An 18,396-nucleotide genomic window follows, 5' to 3' on the forward strand; every position below is an offset into this window, starting at 1 on the left:
GAATTCGGCTTTTATTTTTAAAAAATAGCTATATTTTTTCATTTTTTTAAATATAGCTAAATGTAATAGCTATATGAATGCCCTTTATCTGAAATAGGGTGGGTGTTCTCAAACAACCATGTTTTTTTTTTTTTGTTTGTTTTGTTTTGTTTTTCCAACAGGAGCAAGAATTTCAGACCAATCTTAAGTGACTGATGATGCAAGGAACCCTTTTAGAGGCTGTGCTTTCTTGAAAGGAATGACAGAGAAGCTGCTTGCTAAGCTCAGGAATATGTGTTTGGTAATCAGTGGACCCAGCCCAGGACTCTTGTGTAAAGAGAACACACAGCAAGCGTCCTTGAGTCACCAGTATTTATAATCTGAGATGGATTCCCTTCCACTTGAGCTTGTCTCTTACAGCACTTTCCTTTTAGGATCTCTGAAGTCAAGCTCCTCCTCCACTTAGCTAAGAGGCCAAAGCTGCTCTCTGCAGCCCTTAGGTTTTGACCTTACCCTTTTCCAGTTGGTTTTGCAAATTTGGGTCTGTGAGAGGAAGGGATGTCAGTTCAGGAGTTAAACACAGCCTCCCTCTGAAACTGAACGCTGACTGCTTTTGGAAGAGAAGTGTGGTTCACAGGGCAGCTGCTGCTGATGCCTTCATTCCTTACATTTGGAGGTTTTTCCAAGTAGCACAGGAGCTGTCCCTGCCCCTCTGTGCCTCCCTCAAAATGCAGGCTGACAGTGCAGGGCCATCAGCTGAAGAGGCTCCTGGCATTCTGCCTGTGACTCCCATAGTGTGTGGCAGAATGTCACACCCATTTGAAACACGTACTCCAAACTTCACATGTGACCAAAACAAAAAAACAAAAATGCAGCGTTCTCTATGTAAGTAAATCTGAAAAGTTCCCTGGTGATATAGAATTTTTTTAAAAAAAAAAAATCTTTAAAAAATATTAAATTATATCCTTATGCAGGAGATAGTGAATATACTCTATCAAATGGAATATGAGGGGGCCAGAGAGTTTTAATTTAGGAAAGACTGGTATGGAAGTAGGTTGAGTCAGTGTGAATGATGTTGGCAATCAGCTATGGAGCTGAGAGGAGGTGGTTTCCATTCCCTCCAGCCTGAGAGTCTGGAACCAGGCCAGGGGCCGATAAATGCTAGCCTTTCTTGGTAGCTGAAGCAAGATATATATACATGAAGAAAAATCATAAAAGTTTGAAGGAGGGAGAGAGAAGTTAAATTTTAATGACTTATTTCTCTTCAGTCTACATAGGTATCCAATGTCACAATCTATACAACATGGTTATAGGTACTCATTTAAAAATATTCTGTCATTTTAATAAAATTTAAGATAATACAGACTTAATGGTAAAGGAGTGTTTAAAATCAGTCTTATCTGGCCACCTCTGGGCAAACATACAGAAAAGGTCAAACCCTTGTCTGCTAGAGACAGACGGCAGACAGAGTGAGAGAGACGGTCAAGGTGGGAATCCCTGCTCAGACCACAGAAGGCGTGATGGTGGTGATGGTGGTAGCGGTGGTGGTGGTGATGGTGGTAGTGATCATGGTGAGGATGGCGACTACCTCTGGCCTGATTTGAATGTGAGTTCCTTTTTTATTCCACCAAGTATGTATTTTATAAAAAGTTAAAAAAATACTTTAGAGAAAAATAATCATCACAGTGATCCCAGTTATTAAAAGTAGCAGTCTGCCTGTTTCTGAAAGTAAACGTGCCCAGGAGCAGCTTTGAATCATCAAGGACTTTCCCAGAAGTGGCCATCACAGTCACAGCAGGGATTAGGAGTGGACTGGCCGACCACCAGTGTGGCCCAGAGATTGGGCCCTGGAGGGCAAGCACATTCAGAGGGAAACCGAGTGAAAAAGGTCGTTCCTTTTTTTGAATATAAGGGACAGAGATGGAAGTCGCAGGGCACGTCCCAGATTTGAACATGGTAATGGCAAGCTTGGGCAGCACTTGGTCACATTCCTGCTGGGTTCCTTCTACAAGTGAACGAGGTTTAACAAATAAGTGTTGTCCAAGGCCTTGCACAGAGCTTGATGAGCAAATTCAAATCTGGGCCTAAGAATATTCTAGATTTCCTTTACTGTCACATATTTTGGCTGTGATGAGCCTGTATATACAGAAATGTGACTGAACTGATTGACTGCAGAGGAGGGTGCTCTAGGCCATTGTTGTGTAGAGCTAAGGCACAACCTCCAGGTCCCTGACGTCTCCCAGAGGCTGTTCTGGGGAAGCCAGGGTCCTTTCTGGAGTCCTTGTAATGATCATGGCTTCAATTGCAAAATCAGCATAGAATGTCCTGTGATTGTACCCTATAAAATCTGATGTGACAGTTTTTGTGATTGGCCTCAATGTTCTTTAATTTGGATGGTTAAAACTTTTACTGTGCATTTTTAAGGAATACTGGTATTTGGAGACACCATATTCACAACTGACTTGCTCTGATAGCTAAAAATCTTTATTTTCATCATCTGCTTTGGACCATACCCAAATATTGATTTTACTGGAGGTCTTGAGAAGCAGAAATCTGGTGGTTTTTAAGTTTTCTGCTTGCTTCTCTTAGGTATCCTCTTTCTCTGAAATGTTTTATAGTCCAATGGTTCAATGTAAACATTTTAAATTCATCTGGGAATTATAATCAGAGTGATCCTGATCCATCAGAAAATCTGAAAAGATTTTCTTGGAAATAAATATTAAATTATGTTCAATATACTGAGCTTTCTAAGGAAGCAGTATGAAATACCTCAGATTTTCAACAAGTGCTTGAACCAAAGATTTTTAAAGTTAATTCTCAATTAATCAAAAAGCTGGGTTGAACAGAATTCCCATTCTCAAGCACACTGGTCTTTCTGTTTCCTTGTGCTGGCCTCCCACGAGCACCCAAGTCCTTCAACAGTCCAGGGCATGTGTGCAGTGGAGGCTTCACCGTCCCCATCCAGCTGCAGGAGAAGCGCGCAGTCCACCCACCGGCATACCTTTGGACGAGCATCTGTAGGGAGTCCGCGACGCTCTCCATGAGCTGGATGACCTCGGGGTAGGTCAGGTCTGCACAAGCCCTGCCATTGATGGACAGCACCTCATCCCCCTCACACAGCCCGGCCCCAGAGGCTTTGCTCTGGCTTCGAACCTGGAGTGAAAACGGAGGCATCCTTACAGCCACGCAGCCTGGAGTACCACTCCACCACCCGCAGGAGACAGGCCACCTCTGCAGATGGCTCTGCCCTGCCAGCCACCTGTGGACCTACTAGGCTGTCTACCCCAATCAAAAGTGCCTCTTCTCATCCTAGTAAAATTTAAAAGCCCTCCGCTTGCCAAGGAAGGTGGGCACTGTGACTCAGGACACAAAGGACAGGGCATCCAGTCAAGAAGGGGATTGTGCAGATGCACGGAGGGTGAAATCACCTCTGGACCAGGAGGAGATCATGCAGCCAGGGAGTTTGTCCAGGAGAGAAAGCCTTGATTGACAGAAACCAGCAAATCTCAGCAAGAAAGGAGGAAGCACTTGGTTGCTAATGAAAGTCCTGCTAGGAGAACTGCATCATGTTCTAGCAAAGGGGACCTCGGGGGAACGTGGAAGAGCAGCTGGATGTGGATGGAGAAGAGAATTGCAGAGGAGAGCAGGGGACAGGCGCCCACCAGCTCCCAGGTGCCGAGGACCAGAGGCAGGAGTCTTGCAGGCCGGGTCAGGGTCCAGTGCTGCCCTCCCCCACAGTGGACCCTGGCTGAGCTCCTAGCACCCTGCCTCCTGGTGACACGTGGTCACAGGGAGCAGGCCACTGAGAAGCTGGGTATCCCTCTGCTGGGCCTGCTGGCCCTGGCTCTGCAGGGCTCTGCTTCTGGTGAGAGCAGGAGCCCAGTAGCCGTCAGTCCTTCCCACCCACCGCTGTGCTGGAGTAGCCCTCCCTGTCCACTGGCACCCTCAGGCCCTAGGTAATGAGCTGCCTGCTTTTGATCTCTGAATTCTGAGCACTTCATGTCACTTCTTGTCCCCCAGGGGCTGCCTTGAGTCCCTGCATACCCAGTCTTCAACCACTTCTTGGAGCACACCACCTATTTCCTGCTGGGAGCCAGAGTGACCTAAAGTGTTTAGATTTCATCTTATTATATGAGCCTGTGGTGCTCAGAAAACAAGCCACAACCTCAAATTTAAGACACTTTAGGACGCTATTCTAGATGTTTTCCACCTAGGGTGGTCCCTCCAGCTATTAAAGTCAGGATCCCCAGTGCAGAGAGGTTGAACCAGAGAAGTGGCAGTTCTTGAAGAAGTTTTTGTAGCCAGCCGTGTCTGACTGGGTACTGAGACAGACTTCAGGGTACCTCTGATAGCTGCCCCTGCCTGATTCCTGTCAAGGGTTCACTGGTGGTGAGTACGTGGACTGGTGGAGGCCTGAGGTGTGCATCTCCAGGAGCTTTTGCATTTGACGTTCACTTCTGGGGTTTAAGGCGATTTGGCTAGCTGGCTGGGAAGGGGAGGGCAGGGGAGAGGTTGGGGGAGGGGGGGGAGGGGAGGGAGGGGAGAGGTAGGAGGAGGGGAGGGGAGGGAGGGCAGGGGAGTGGTGGGGGAGGGGAGGGGAGAAGTGGGAGGAAGGGTGGGGGAGAGGTAGGGGGAGGGGAGGGTGGGGAGGGTCACCCTTTAATTAGAATGTACAAGAGACCTTATACTTTCAGGGAAGAACATACTAGTTTATTTCAAGACTATAGGAAATGACAAAGGCAATGAAAAAGAGAATAGTCACCCGATTTTGATTTTCAATCAATTAAACTGCCAAGTATATTTATTTTGTTTTGCGTGACATATCTATTTATTTATTTACCTATTTACTTATTTTGGGGGTGCAGGGGAAGAACTCAGGATCTCATGCAGTCAAGGCAAATGCTTTACCACTGAGCTAAACCTGCAGCCCCTGCATGAAAAACTCAAGATAAAGGATCACAAGAGACTTGGTTACAAGCCAAGGATAAAACAGTACCCAACAATGAACATGTAAATCAGGAGTAGTCATTTGTTCACTTTTCATTCATTGAAATTTATATGTAAAGCAAGCAACGATCATTCGTTCAAAGGAGCCATGTCCCAGGACAGACGTGCTGGGCTTCAGGAGCCCCGCGGCCACGTGGCTCCCTCGGCAGCAGTGGGTGTCTGAGTTTTAAGTGGCGCCCTGTGTTTGCAGAGCAGGACACAGAATGGATTCTTGGAAAACAGGCGAGTCCCCGACTGAACAGAGGGAAGGCTCCCTGACCACAGCTGCGTGAGCAGAGTGGCCCTGGCGTGGGCCCCTCTTCCTCCAGGCTCCTGCAGACACTGGGCGCTGCCTCCCTGGTCTCCTCAGAGGATGCGCCAGTACCCTCCCTCGGCCAGCCAACTTCACAGCTGAGGAAGAACTGGAGCCCAGGGTCTGGGGAGGTAGCTCAGTGGGTAGAGAGCTGGCTTCAGGTTCAGTCCCCAGAACCAGGAAGAAAAAAAAGAATACAAACTGGCTCTCCTTCCCCCCAGTGACACCCCAGCACCAGTCGCCTCTGTGCTGTGTGCCATATCACCCACCCTGCGAGACCCCTGGAGAGCAGGGCTACGCTGGCAGCCACACAGCCCTCGTTCACAGAGGAGAACAAGAAACAGGCCATGGGGCACCTGCCTCAATCATACAACAGAAGCAGAAAGTGGGCCAGCGAGGTGCTGGACCGCTGCGCCCTGCCACCCGCATCAGCCACCCGCGTCAGCCACCCGCGTCAGCAGCCTGAATTCTCTAGCACAGCCCCCTGAGCAAGGCGAGCCAGGGCACTTGGGGAGTGTGAGACCAGCCAGCTGGTGCTGAGAGTTGGGAGGCAGGGAGGCTGGAGAGGCCACAAGGCCCAGCCTGGTTCCTCCAAAGACTAGCCGCTTTTGTTGTGTTCCTCTTCTTCCACTTGCTATTCTAGAATCATGTATACATGGTCTTTAAAAATTGGAGAACATTTAGTCAGTATTATGGATGAACATATTTAAACTTTTGCAAGCTGTGAATCGACGGCACATCTAGGTGGGCTCACCGTGTAACCCCTCAAACCATCCCTTGGAGACCACGTCCCACTCCTCTCACATCAGACCCAGAGGGGCTGCTATCTGCAGAATGTCACATTCCCGTCCAGTGTCTCTCAACTCAATCATCACTAAGAGATAGCCACCAAACACTGCATTTCATTGCTTATCACTTTTTGATCGATGCCAGGAAAGATTTATTTTATGGCAACCAAGACAAAATCAAAATTTAATACTTCTGGGAAATCCAACATTATCTGAACTTCACAGAATAAATCAGAAGGGTTTGGGTGCACTCATTAAGTCATATGAATGCTTCTGTGGCAGCATGGGAAGGCTCCTTTTCTGCTATTATCTATTCCTTGGCACCTCTCCCAGAACTGGAGAGAGAGAAGGTGCTGAATTGGGTCTCCACGGAGGCCTGACTTGAACTGTCATGCTGATTCAGCACGTCACTGTCAGCAGACAGGTCTCAGGACCGGCAAGTTGGGAGAGGAGACAGTGTTTCAGAGAGCCCTGGGGTCTCCAAAGAGGGCCTCCTGTGTGGACCTGCTTCCTCTGCCGCCTCACAGCTCTGACTGGAGCTCCAGTGCTCTCTTGATTCTCTGCATCAGGCACTAGGCAGAACCTCCTCACACCAAAGAGATTCAACAGCAGTCTCTCACCCACTGCCTCTGCCAGGTGTGCCCCTCGGATGTCACCAGCACAACAGTCAGATGGTCACTGGGAGGCCAGCAAGGGCAACACCTGCAGCTCTAAGGTTTCAAATGAGTAAGTCAGGCTTCTAAGGGGCCATGCAGGGCCTGGATCCCAGTCAGATTTCTAGGGACCATGCAGGGCCTGGATCCCAGTCAGACTTCTAGGGACCATGCAGAGCCTGGATCCCTGTCAGACTTCTAGGGACCATGCAGGGCCTGGATCCCTGTCAGACTTCTAGGGACCATGCAGAGCTTGGATCCCTGTCAGACTTCTAGGGACCATGCAGGGCTTGGATCCCTGTCAGACTTCTGAGGGCCCATGTAGAGCCTGGATCCCTGTCAGACTTCTGAGGGCCCATGTAGAGCCTGGATCCCTGTCAGACTTCTGAGGGCCCATGTAGAGCCTGGATCCCTGTCAGACTTCTAGGGACCACACAGGGCCTGGATCCCTGTCAGACTTCTGAGGGCCCATGTAGAGCCTGGATCCCTGTCAGACTTCTGAGGGCCCATGTAGAGCCTGGATCCCTGTCAGACTTCTAGGGACCATGCAGAGCCTGGATCCCTGTCAGACTTCTAGGGACCATGCAGAGCTTGGATCCCTGTCAGACTTCTGAGGGCCCATGTAGAGCCTGGATCCCTGTCAGACTTCTGAGGGCCCATGTAGAGCCTGGATCCCTGTCAGACTTCTAGGGACCACACAGGGCCTGGATCCCAGTCAGACTTCTAGGGACCACGCAGGGCCTGGATCCCAGTCAGACTTCTAGGGACCATGCAGGGCCTGGATCCCTGTCAGACTTCTAGGGACCATGCAGGGCCTGGATCCCTGTCAGACATCTAAAGGGCCATGCAGGGCCTGGATCCCAGTCAGACTTCTGAGGGCCCATGTAGAGCCTGGATCCCAGTCAGACTTCTGAGGGCCCATGTAGAGCCTGGATCGCAGTTAATCTTCTAAGGGACCATACAAGCCTGGATCCCAGTCAGTGTTCTTCTGATGGGGTCATGAGCCCTGGACCTGGTCAGTGTTCTTCTAAAGATGGACATACAGGGTCTGCACTCCAGCCTCAGCCTTTGATGGGCATTTCCTAGCACCAAAGCTGAGTTCACTGAGGTTAAGAATCATGTTCACAGTGGGACAGTATTTCCAGAAATCAACAGCAAATAGCAATGTGACCTTATCAGAGGAGAAGCCAAGAGAAAACAGATGGGAACGTCGTGGACTGAAAGGCAGGGCTAGCCGGGTGAAGCCTTTGTGGGAAGCTAATCGTGTCCTGGGTAGCGCAGGGGGTCAACAGTAAAATGGAAATAGGAAGACACTGCCGATCGTCTGGGATGTGGGCCAGTGGTGAACCAGCAGTTGAGCAGCCCCTGCCCGCGGGGACGACTGGCTTGGTGTGGACTCCTGTCCCTGGTTCCGGTGCCCCACGTGCAACGAAGCTGAGGGCCTTGGGCCGGAGCCAGCACGGCAGATGCCTCGCGGGAAGCTTGCGCCTGGGCGGGCGGCGCTGCACCATGGGGCCTATGCTGGCAGATCTGGCTGGGCCTCCCTCTGGGGCAGCAGGTGCACCAGCAGCCTGTTCCTCCAGTCCAAGCGCGTGACCTGGCCCAGCTGCACGTCTGTGGCCTCTGGGTCCCCAGGTTTCTGATTCTGGCAGCATCGGGATCCCTTGGTCAGTGAGTCCCGCGGTGCCGTGGAGCTCTCCTGGGGGCTTTCTGAACTCTGCCCTCTCACTCCATCCTAAAAGCTCCTACCGTATCCCTGTCTGGTGAAAGTAATTCAAGAGGTGTCTTATCCCTCCAACAAGCCTCGGACTGATAGAGTCATGGGACTAAGGACAAACAGACCAGGTAACACAGAAAAGAAGGGGGAGGGCTGGACGGAGGCGATGCAGGAAGCCTATCCGAGAACTACAGAAGGCCATCTTCTTCTGAGAGCAACAGAGGAGGGCAGAGGACCAGCAAAACCGGGGACGAGGAGGGTCAGCGCTAAAAAGCCACTGCAGACGCCCAGCCCGGAGTCAGCGTGAGAAAGGAAAGCTCTGTGGAGGGGGCACAGGGGAGTGGGACCATCCCCGCAGGACAGCACCGCAGGTGCTCTGGAGGGAGAGGAGGCAGGCTGAGAGGAGGCAGGCTCCCTCCACCCACCGGCCTCCGCTGTGGGGGGCAGGACAGGCACAGCTCAGTCCCAGTGCTGGTCTGACACGGCCCTGCGATGCCTGCTCAGCAGGGGCAGCGGGTGGCCCAGGACTGATGCCGATGTCCAAGCTCACAAGCCCGCTCTTGGGGTGGAAGGGCAGGAGCGCTCCTTTCTCGTCACTAGCATGCCCAGATACTGGACAGGACTTTTCCTCTTGTGTGGTCCTTACCCTTAGGAACCATAAAATGAAAGCATTCCTGGTAGCAACTTTGGAAAGGCCCCTGGAGTCATACCGTCCCTGACAGGTGCAGGGCCCGCGGGCCGGGCCGCATGGAGTCTGCATACCAAGGAGATGGCAGAGGCACAGGCAGCCACAGCGGACCGCGACCCACAGCTGAGAGCTGGAAGACCAACAGGCACAAAGAAGGAAAGGCATCTCTGTTCCTTCCTCTCCCAAGAATGTAAACATCTGGCTCCCAGAAAAGCCAGGGCCAGTGCCTAGGCCGGACACGTCCCCGCCTACTGTCCAGTTGATTTAAACCATGAGAGTGCACAGGAGCCTTTGAACGAAGCAGATTCCTTTGAAAAACAGTGACACTGAGTATGAAATAAGAAAGTGCATGTAAAATTGGAACGATCTGATGAATAATCGATCCATTTAATCAGGACTGATAAGAAAAGGGCAGAAGTAGAACTCACTATTTGGATTTCCAGAATCTCCGTTTGTTTGTGAACGGGACATTCAGCTTATAACTAAGTAATCACTATTCTAATAAGAGACCAGACACCTAAGGAATCTCTTAGCAAGCTCCTGCTGTCTTCCAGGGCCAGGCCCGGGCGCTGGGGCTCACTGAGGCTCACTGGAGCTGTGCGCCTGGGAGCAGGGTCTGCCTAGTCAGCTTTACCTCACCCTGATACCCTCTGGTTTGGGTTTCCAGAAGAAGGGAAATGGAGAGAGAAGCACTGGTCCATGCAGGAGGAGGTCACGCCAAGACCAGGGCCAGGGTCAGGGCCACGACCGTGGTGAAAACACTCGGGGGCCGTTCCCCAGAGGGACGCAGCGTCTCCACTGAACCCCAGCAGATCCAAGGGCGTTAAAGATAGTGAGCCCAAGTCATCCCCAGTCCCTAGGGAACTGAGTGCAGTGGTCAGGCTAGAAGGGGCACAAGCTCCTCCCTGTGAGGGTAGAGCTGCCCTGAGACCTCATCCCGGAGGCAAGGGACAGAAGGGAACTCACAGGGGCACCTCACTTGCACCAGCGCTTGCGGCCTGCGGAGCAGAGTGGGGCTCCACCTACGGTCTCGGCCCGGGCGGCCAGTGTGGCGCTCTGACTGCGTGCTCCTGGGCCCGCACAACCCGTCTCTCGGATGCCCTGCTCTTCCTGGCTCTAGACACCTCGACTCTCCTGCCTCATCAGACCAGATGCGGCAGTTTGTTCTTCCATTTTGTTCATGAATAAAACTATAAAGAAAATAGATTAGTGGGAAGGCGTGCTCCACACAACCAGAGTGCAGACTTGTGGAGCCCCGTCAGGCCCGCTGTCCTGCTCAGGACCAAGCCGCCAGTAACCTGGCGCTCTCTGGACGCTGCCAGGCCCAGTGACCTCCTCCGGATTCCTGCAGCTCACACACGTGTACACACGCGCATGAGGCTAGCTACGGTGCTCCTACGGTGCTCCCATTTGGAGAGAGCTGTGTGAAGCGGCCGCTGGAGTTTAATTGAGGCAGTTAGCAGAGCAGGCTGACCACTGTCACACTCGGCTGTGGTCCACGTACCGGACACTGGGAGAGGAGAGAATGGGCAAAGACGTCACTAACAACGTAGCTGGGACAGTGGTCACTTCCTCAGCCACTGTGCAGTGGGGGATGTCAGGATCCCCAGGACCCTCAGACATCAGACCCCAGGATGTAGCAGCGCCGGTGGCCTGTCCACCTCTGCTCTGCTCCATCCACACAGGTGGCAACTCGAGAGGGAAGACATGGCACAGTGCTATCGCCCCTGCCAACTTGGGGCCTCCACCTTCCTGCGACAGCGGCTCTCAGGTCCCTAATGATACCTGGGGTCATCGGTGCTATCATGACTGATGATCATTACTGGTGCCCACTCCTCCTAGAGGGCCGGCAGTTTGCAGACTGTGCTTGGAGATTCACTGGCCTGAGGGACAGGGGCTCTGCGTGATGGGCACCCCTGGAGCCTCCGGTGTCTGGGTAGGGGGGTTCTGTCCAAGTCCCGAGCTGACCCCTCCGGAGCCCACCACTTCCTGTTTATTCTTCTCAGTCTCTTTCAGGTGTGAGGCTGTTTTGAAGAATTGATGAGGAACCGCCAGCAGGGTGGATTCGGAAAGGACTGGCTCTGCGGGCAGTTGGACATCAGGGACAACTCGGGTTTCCCTGCAAAGGCAGCTGCCCTATCCTGACCGCATGTGCATAGCTGCGCCTGACCGTCACTCCACTCCAACCTCGTCCTCCGGCCCCACGAGTTAAGTCACAGGCGAAGAGTAAAACCTGGGTTTGCCGTGGACACACCCAGGGGCAGAGGCAGCGCCTCCATGCTGCTGACCTGGCGTGATTGTCTCCCAGGTGCGTGTGAACTAGGCTGCAGAGAGGCCCAGATCCTGCGCTTGAGGAAGGGAAGCTGCCAGGCCAGGTGCTGCTGTCCATGAGTGTCCCGCTGGTGTGCCCAGGGTGGCTGACACACTTCCCCTGCTCACGGCTGGGTGAGGACGGCCTGCAGGAGTGTCTTCATCTTGCCTACAGAGCTGGGGCAGCCCCAGGGAAGCCCAAGGGGCAGGCCAGAGCCTGGCACCCGCACCTGCCCGAGGTCTGTGTGGCGTGGACATGGCGATGCCCTTGGAGCTAGGGTCTGCTCATGCTGTCCGTCTGATTAGTTAGCTAATTCCACCGGTGAGAGCTGGCTGTCTGGTGAGCCAGGTGGGCAGCAGGCCCTGGAGTGCAGCCATGAAGGAGGCCCACAGAGGCGGACGTTCTAGACAGATAAGAAAGACGAGGACTGCAGCCCAGATTGCCCGCTGCTGAGACTCGAGCAGCGGTCCAATGGGGGCTTAGAGCCGGCCTCGGCCTCAAGGAGGAGGGTGGGCGTTGTCCGTGGGAGGGCCAGTGCTGGGTGCTCAGCTGGTACAGGCTGGAGGAGACTGGCCATCAACACCAGCCTCCAGCAGAGTGCCGGACACCACCCCTGCCCCTCAAAAGTGTGCCCCACACATGCTCTGCACACACACCGGGGTGGACACAGTGCTGGTGTGGTGGCCCTCACACCACTGAGGCCGCCAAGGCAGTGGGCAGGGACCACCGCGAGCATCAGCTCCAGGCCTGTCAAAATGCACAAACCCAGCGCTGCCCTTCTGCCCTGGAAGCTGGTGGTGGCCACTGCAGCTGGGCACCTGCACATGTACCTACCCTCTGGGGCGCTTCTAGAGCTGCTGTGGGTATAGCATGTCATCATCCTGAGCAGACGTCAGGGAAGCAGGTTGCAGCCAACTGTGTGTGCATGTGGGTGTGTGAGAGTGCAAGTGTGTGAGTGTGTGCATGTAAGTTTCTGTGTGTGGGTGCATGTTAGTGCACATATGAGTGTGAGTGTGTGCATGTGAGTTGCTGTGTGTGGGTGCATGTTAGTGCACGTGTGAGAGTGTGTGTGTGCATGTGAGTTGCTGTGTGTGGGTGCATGTTAGTGCACGTGTGAGAGTGTGTGTGTGCATGTGAGTTGCTGTGTGTGGGTGCATGTTAGTGCACGTGTGAGTGTGTGCATGTGAGTTGCTGTGTGTGGGTGCATGTTAGTGCACGTGTGTGTGTGTGCATGTGAGTTGCTGTGTGTGGGTGCATGTTAGTGCACGTGTGAGTGTGAGTGTGTGCATGTGAGTTGCTGTGTGTGGGTGCATGTTAGTGCACGTGTGAGTGTGAGTGTGTGCATGTGAGTTGCTGTGTGTGGGTGCATGTTAGTGCACGTGTGAGTGTGAGTGTGTGAATGTGAGTTGCTGTGTGTGGGTGCATGTTAGTGCACGTGTGAGTGTGTGTGTGCATGTGAGTTGCTGTGTGTGGGTGCATGTTAGTGCACGTGTGAGTGTGAGTGTGTGCATGTGAGTTGCTGTGTGTGGGTGCATGTTAGTGCACGTGTGAGTGTGAGTGTGTGCATGTGAGTTGCTGTGTGTGGGTGCATGTTAGTGCACGTGTGAGTGTGAGTGTGTGCATGTGAGTTGCTGTGTGTGGGTGCATGTTAGTGCACGTGTGAGTGTGAGTGTGTGCATGTGAGTTGCTGTGTGTGGGTGCATGTTAGTGCACGTGTGAGTGTGAGTGTGTGCATGTGAGTTGCTGTGTGTGGGTGCATGTTAGTGCACGTGTGTGAGTGTGTGCATGTGAGTTGCTGTGTGTGGGTGCATGTTAGTGCACGTGTGAGAGTGTGTGTGCATGTGAGTTGCTGTGTGTGGGTGCATGTTAGTGCACGTGTGAGTGTGTGCATGTGAGTTGCTGTGTGTGGGTGCATGTTAGTGCACGTGTGAGTGTGAGTGTGTGCATGTGAGTTGCTGTGTGTGGGTGCATGTTAGTGCACGTGTGAGAGTGTGTGTGCATGTGAGTTGCTGTGTGTGGGTGCATGTTAGTGCACGTGTGAGTGTGAGTGTGTGCATGTGAGTTGCTGTGTGTGGGTGCATGTTAGTGCACGTGTGAGAGTGTGTGTGCATGTGAGTTGCTGTGTGTGGGTGCATGTTAGTGCACGTGTGAGTGTGAGTGTGTGCATGTGAGTTGCTGTGTGTGGGTGCATGTTAGTGCACGTGTGAGTGTGAGTGTGTGCATGTGAGTTGCTGTGTGTGGGTGCATGTTAGTGCACGTGTGAGTGTGAGTGTGTGCATGTGAGTTGCTGTGTGTGGGTGCATGTTAGTGCACGTGTGAGAGTGTGTGTGTGCATGTGAGTTGCTGTGTGTGGGTGCATGTTAGTGCACGTGTGAGTGTGAGTGTGTGCATGTGAGTTGCTGTGTGTGGGTGCATGTTAGTGCACGTGTGAGTGTGAGTGTGTGCATGTGAGTTGCTGTGTGTGGGTGCATGTTAGTGCACGTGTGAGAGTGTGTGTGCATGTGAGTTGCTGTGTGTGGGTGCATGTTAGTGCACGTGTGAGTGTGAGTGTGTGCATGTGAGTTGCTGTGTGTGGGTGCATGTTAGTGCACGTGTGAGAGTGTGTGTGTGTGCATGTGAGTTGCTGTGTGTGGGTGCATGTTAGTGCACGTGTGAGAGTGTGTGTGTGCCATGATCAGATCATCACTGGCTGACTGAGTGGCTTTCTTCTAGGGGACCCCCTGCCTGTTATCAACTTTATTCAGACTCAGGTAGTGGCACTTCAAAGAGGCGGGATGGGGAGTCGGGTCCTTGTTTTGTGGGTTCCCGCGGGGCCTTCTCACCGTGAGACGAAGACCCCCTCAGCAGAGGCACCAGTGGGCCCTGAACACCAGCACTCCGCGAGAAAGCCAGGACCCATCTCCTCCAGAGCAGACCACACTTGCCCACAGCTGGCCCCTGAGGGCTCCGTCCATGCACAAGTCCAGCTTGACTGTAATTCTTATCATTCTCGCCCCATCACACAATCTGCCATGCTGAAAACAGGGGTTTCCATTTGTTCTTGATTTTCGTTTGAAACTATGATGAAATTTCAATCTCTTCTTTATTGTTACATAAAATTGAAGCAAAGAAATAGAATTGCCAGGTTCTTGTTTTATAGGAAAAACCACTTACATAATAATTAAATTAGCTGTAGATAATATGGTAACTTGTAATAGTTAAGTGGATCGAATGGCAATATGTGAAGTTTTTAACATTCAATCTAACTCAAGCCAACTGTACAGCAGCCTATGCAAATCATGTTTCAAAGGAAAAACATTAATTTCTTGAGACAAGACTTTCAAAGTTTGAAAAAGTGTTTATAAAACAAAATTTGGGTGATGCTGAGTTTCCTCTTCTTGCTACAGAACCACCTGGATTTGGGTGAAATCTTCCCAGTGAGTGGCTTGGCCACCGTCTGAACAGCCTAACGTGGAAAGCTGCTCCTTGTTAGCCTCGCTCACACTCAGTGAGACAGCTCATTGGACGCATGCTCTAGAGACCAGGTGTGAGACAGGGAAGGATGGTTCAGAGGAGAGATGACTGGGAGCAGCGGGCCTGCAGGTTTCCACGGCTCTACCCACTCAGGCGAAGCCTTGCTCCTGCACAGCACCCAGGAGGAGGGTGGCAGTGGCCCCCACGGGTCCCACAGTCACAGTGAGTGTCCCCAGGACCACAGGGAGACTGCACCCAGCCCAGATGTGGACCAAGCCCAGCTGGGTGCCAGGCCCTGGGCAGGTCCTGAAGGAACCCCTGTCTTCTCCATCAGCTTATGGAACCCTCCTCCCTAGGAACATGACAAGGCACCTCAGAGACTCTCCCGACGCACCCGTGCTGCGTTCCTGGGCTGAACAGGGCCCCTCAGACCTGGCTGTGTGTGCTCTCTTCGTCCATCAGTGGATAAGCTGGTGGCTCCCCTCCTGGCCACTGGGAAGATGCCCACAGGGAGTGCAGGTGTCTCCAGCAACCGATCTCGTCCCCCAGTGTGTGGCCTGCAGCGGATCTCGGGTCACAGGGTGGTTCTGTGCTCTCCTGCTGACCCACCTTCCCACAGTGCCAGGCCAGACTCTCGGGATGCCCCTTCTCTATCCCTCTGTCTCTCTGAAGAGAAATGTCTAGGAGGCTGGCAACAGTGGCGGTCACATGTCCCCAGCCAGCGGAATGACAGGTTCATGGATGTCATGGTGTGGATGTGAGGTGCCCCTAAAAGCTCACGGGTGAGGCAGGGAAAGATGGTTCGGAGGAGGAAGACTGGGTTGTGGGAGTCTTAACCCAATCGGTGAATCAGTCCCCTGATAGGGACGAACTGAGTGGTGACTGAAGTGGAGGGTGTGGCTGGGGAGGTGGGAGTTGGAGCGACGCTCTGGAGAGTGGAGTCTCTCTGCTTCCTGATCACCATGTGAGCTGCTGCCCTCCACCCCACACTCCGCCATGATGCTCAGCCTCACCTCGAGCCCCGAGCAACGGAGCCTGCCTTCTGTGGACTGAGACTCTGAAACCGTGAGCCCACAAATAAGGTTTCCCTGCTCTACAGTTGTGCTGGCTGGGTCACTGAGTCACAGCAGCAAAAAGACTGACTAAAACATCAGCTAAGTGAGAGCGTGGAAGAGGAGGTCAGGGCTCAGCACGCCGCCCAGAGACTCTTCCTCCTCACCTGCCTCAGGAAGCCACTAAAGACTAGGCCACAGAGAACTCGGAGCAAAGGAGGCCTGGGATCCAGGAAACGGGCGTCCCTCGGGAGGACGGGATTCCCAGGAGGATCACAGAGGGACCCAGGAAATAGGATGCACCTCTGGAAGAGGGAGGGGGTTCCCAGGAGGATCACGGAGGGATTCAGGAAATAGGGGTGTCCCTCGGGGAGAGGGGGTTCCCAGGAGGATCACAGAGGGACCCAGGAAACAGGGGTGTCCCTCGGGGGGATGGGGTTTCCCAGGAGGATCACAGAGGGACCCAGGAAACAGGGGTGTCCCTCGGGGAGAGGGGGTTCCCAGGAAGATCACAGAGGGACCCAGGAAACAGGGGTGTCCCTCGGGAGGAGAGGGGGTTCCCAGGAGGATCACAGAGGGACCCAGGAAACAGGGGTGTCCCTCGGGGAGAGGGGGTTCCCAGGAAGATCACAGAGGGACCCAGGAAACAGGGGTGTCCCTCGGGGAGAGGGGGTTCCCAGGAGGATCACGGAGGGATTCAGGAAATAGGGGTGTCCCTCGGGAGGAGGGGGGGTTTCCAGGAAGATCACAGAGGGACCCAGGAAACAGGGGTGTCCCTCGGGGAGAGGGGTTTCCCAGGAGGATCACAGAGGGACCCAGGAAACAGGGGTGTCCCTCGGGGAGAGGGGTTTCCCAGGAGGATCACAGAGGGTCCCAGGAAACAGGGGTGTCCCTCGGGGAGAGGGGTTTCCCAGGAGGATCACAGAGGGACCCAGGAAACAGGGGTGTCCCTCGGGGAGAGGGGTTTCCCAGGAGGATCACAGAGGGAAATTCCTCAAGACAGCTGTGTCCTGGGCAGAGACCCGCCAAGGTACAGGCATCAGAAGACAGAGGAGATGGCCGAGGCAGATGGCCTCACTGGGGCTTCTGTCACACCTCAAGGGTCAGGGGGCTAATTAGAGGCGGAGAGCATTTGGGATAAATCAGCTGTGAGACCAGAAAGGAAGGCCGGTGAGGACAGGGAAAGTCGGGGCCCCTCGGGGTCCAAGCCGCCTCCGTGTCGGGTGCATGGGGCTGGGGACACTGAGAGCTCCAGGCCGGCCGGGTCAGATGACCGAGTCGGCCCTCCCCTGCATGGTGCTGTGCGGATGGACAATGGGAGCAAGGCAGGGAGGCAGGGACCAGAAGGAAGAGTCAGTCCTTTAAGGAGGCAGCCCCTGGGGTCCAAGGAGAGGCTTTGCACAGGAAGCCCCCGGCCACCTCGCTGTTTAGTGGATGCGCGTAGCTTTGGTAAGAGTGAAAGACGGTATGAAGACACCCCGCTTTCCCTCTGGTTCACCCTCTGGTTCCCAGGTGTCCTGGCCTTGAGAAGCGGTGGACTCACCTGCAGACCTGCACTCAGGTCGCCTGGTCTCACTGCACCCTGTAGAATGCTGGGTGGACTCGGTCGAGACACAGGGAAGGCGCAGCCAGGCCACGTCCTGTGGGGACTCTCTGTGCCACTCCAGGGAAGCTTTTGTGCAGGTCTCCACTGCGATGCTAGCCACGAGCTTGGTGCTCACAAGGACGGGGGGGGACCCTGAGGCCAGGTGAGTGACAATGACCCCTCTCCCGCGGTGGCCAGTGCCCTCCACGGCTTACTGAAGGAGCCTTGCTTCTCTGCCTGGGGCTCCTGTCCACGTAGAGGACCACCCCACAGAGTGTGGCCATCCATCTTGGTGGAGGGAAATGGCTTTTTGGGCCAAAGCTTGGTGGCACTCGACATCTCCACCTGCAACAGAGCCAGCCCAGGGCCATGCTGTGTGGAAGAGAGTGGTCCCCTGGTCCAGAACCTGCCCCGTGTCCCACAGTACCCACCCGCCTCCAGTCCTGTGCACCAAGGTCCTTCCCACGACCCCTGGGGCTCTCGAGGCAGAGGGTCCCTAGTGGACTCAGGAAACTGGTCCAGGCCTCTCTTCTGGGTCTCAGGGTTGTAGCTGTTAGATGAAGTGTCATCTGAGCTCCCAAGATGACTCCCTGCAGAACGGGAGTCCCAGAACCCCATCATCCAACACAGAAGGCCAGGTGTGACAGAGCCTCGTCTCCCGCACCCCTGCCATTGGGGGCCAGGACCTCACACTCTCTACAGCAGACAGAGCTAAGTCTGCCATGTCCTGAACCCCAAGGTCACATTGTCAACAAGTGGCCAGCTGAACTGGACCTCCCACCAGAACCTTACAGAGCTATAGGGTGAGGAGAATGATACCTGGACACCTTAGTCTTCAGAAAACAGCTGACCCAGAGAGGTTAAGCTCTCT

General features: G+C 53.9%; 1 protein-coding gene across 2 annotated transcripts in view; it reads right to left on the reverse strand.

The window, feature by feature from the left end:
• The window catches only part of Synpo2 (synaptopodin 2), a 141,643-nt gene that overhangs the window by 25,942 nt on the left and 97,305 nt on the right, over nt 1–18,396 (reverse strand). Inside the window, exon 2 of one of the 2 annotated variants that reach the window (XM_077110144.1) lies at nt 2,981–3,132. The exons of the other annotated variant lie outside the window; for it this stretch is intronic. Within the exon in view, the coding sequence (XP_076966259.1) occupies nt 2,981–3,132 (152 nt within the window). The remainder of the gene's footprint in view (nt 1–2,980; nt 3,133–18,396) is intronic. 2 annotated transcript variants of the gene reach the window in all.

The sequence above is a fragment of the Callospermophilus lateralis genome, chromosome 8 (assembly GCF_048772815.1).
Source record: "Callospermophilus lateralis isolate mCalLat2 chromosome 8, mCalLat2.hap1, whole genome shotgun sequence".
NCBI lineage: Eukaryota > Metazoa > Chordata > Mammalia > Rodentia > Sciuridae > Callospermophilus > Callospermophilus lateralis.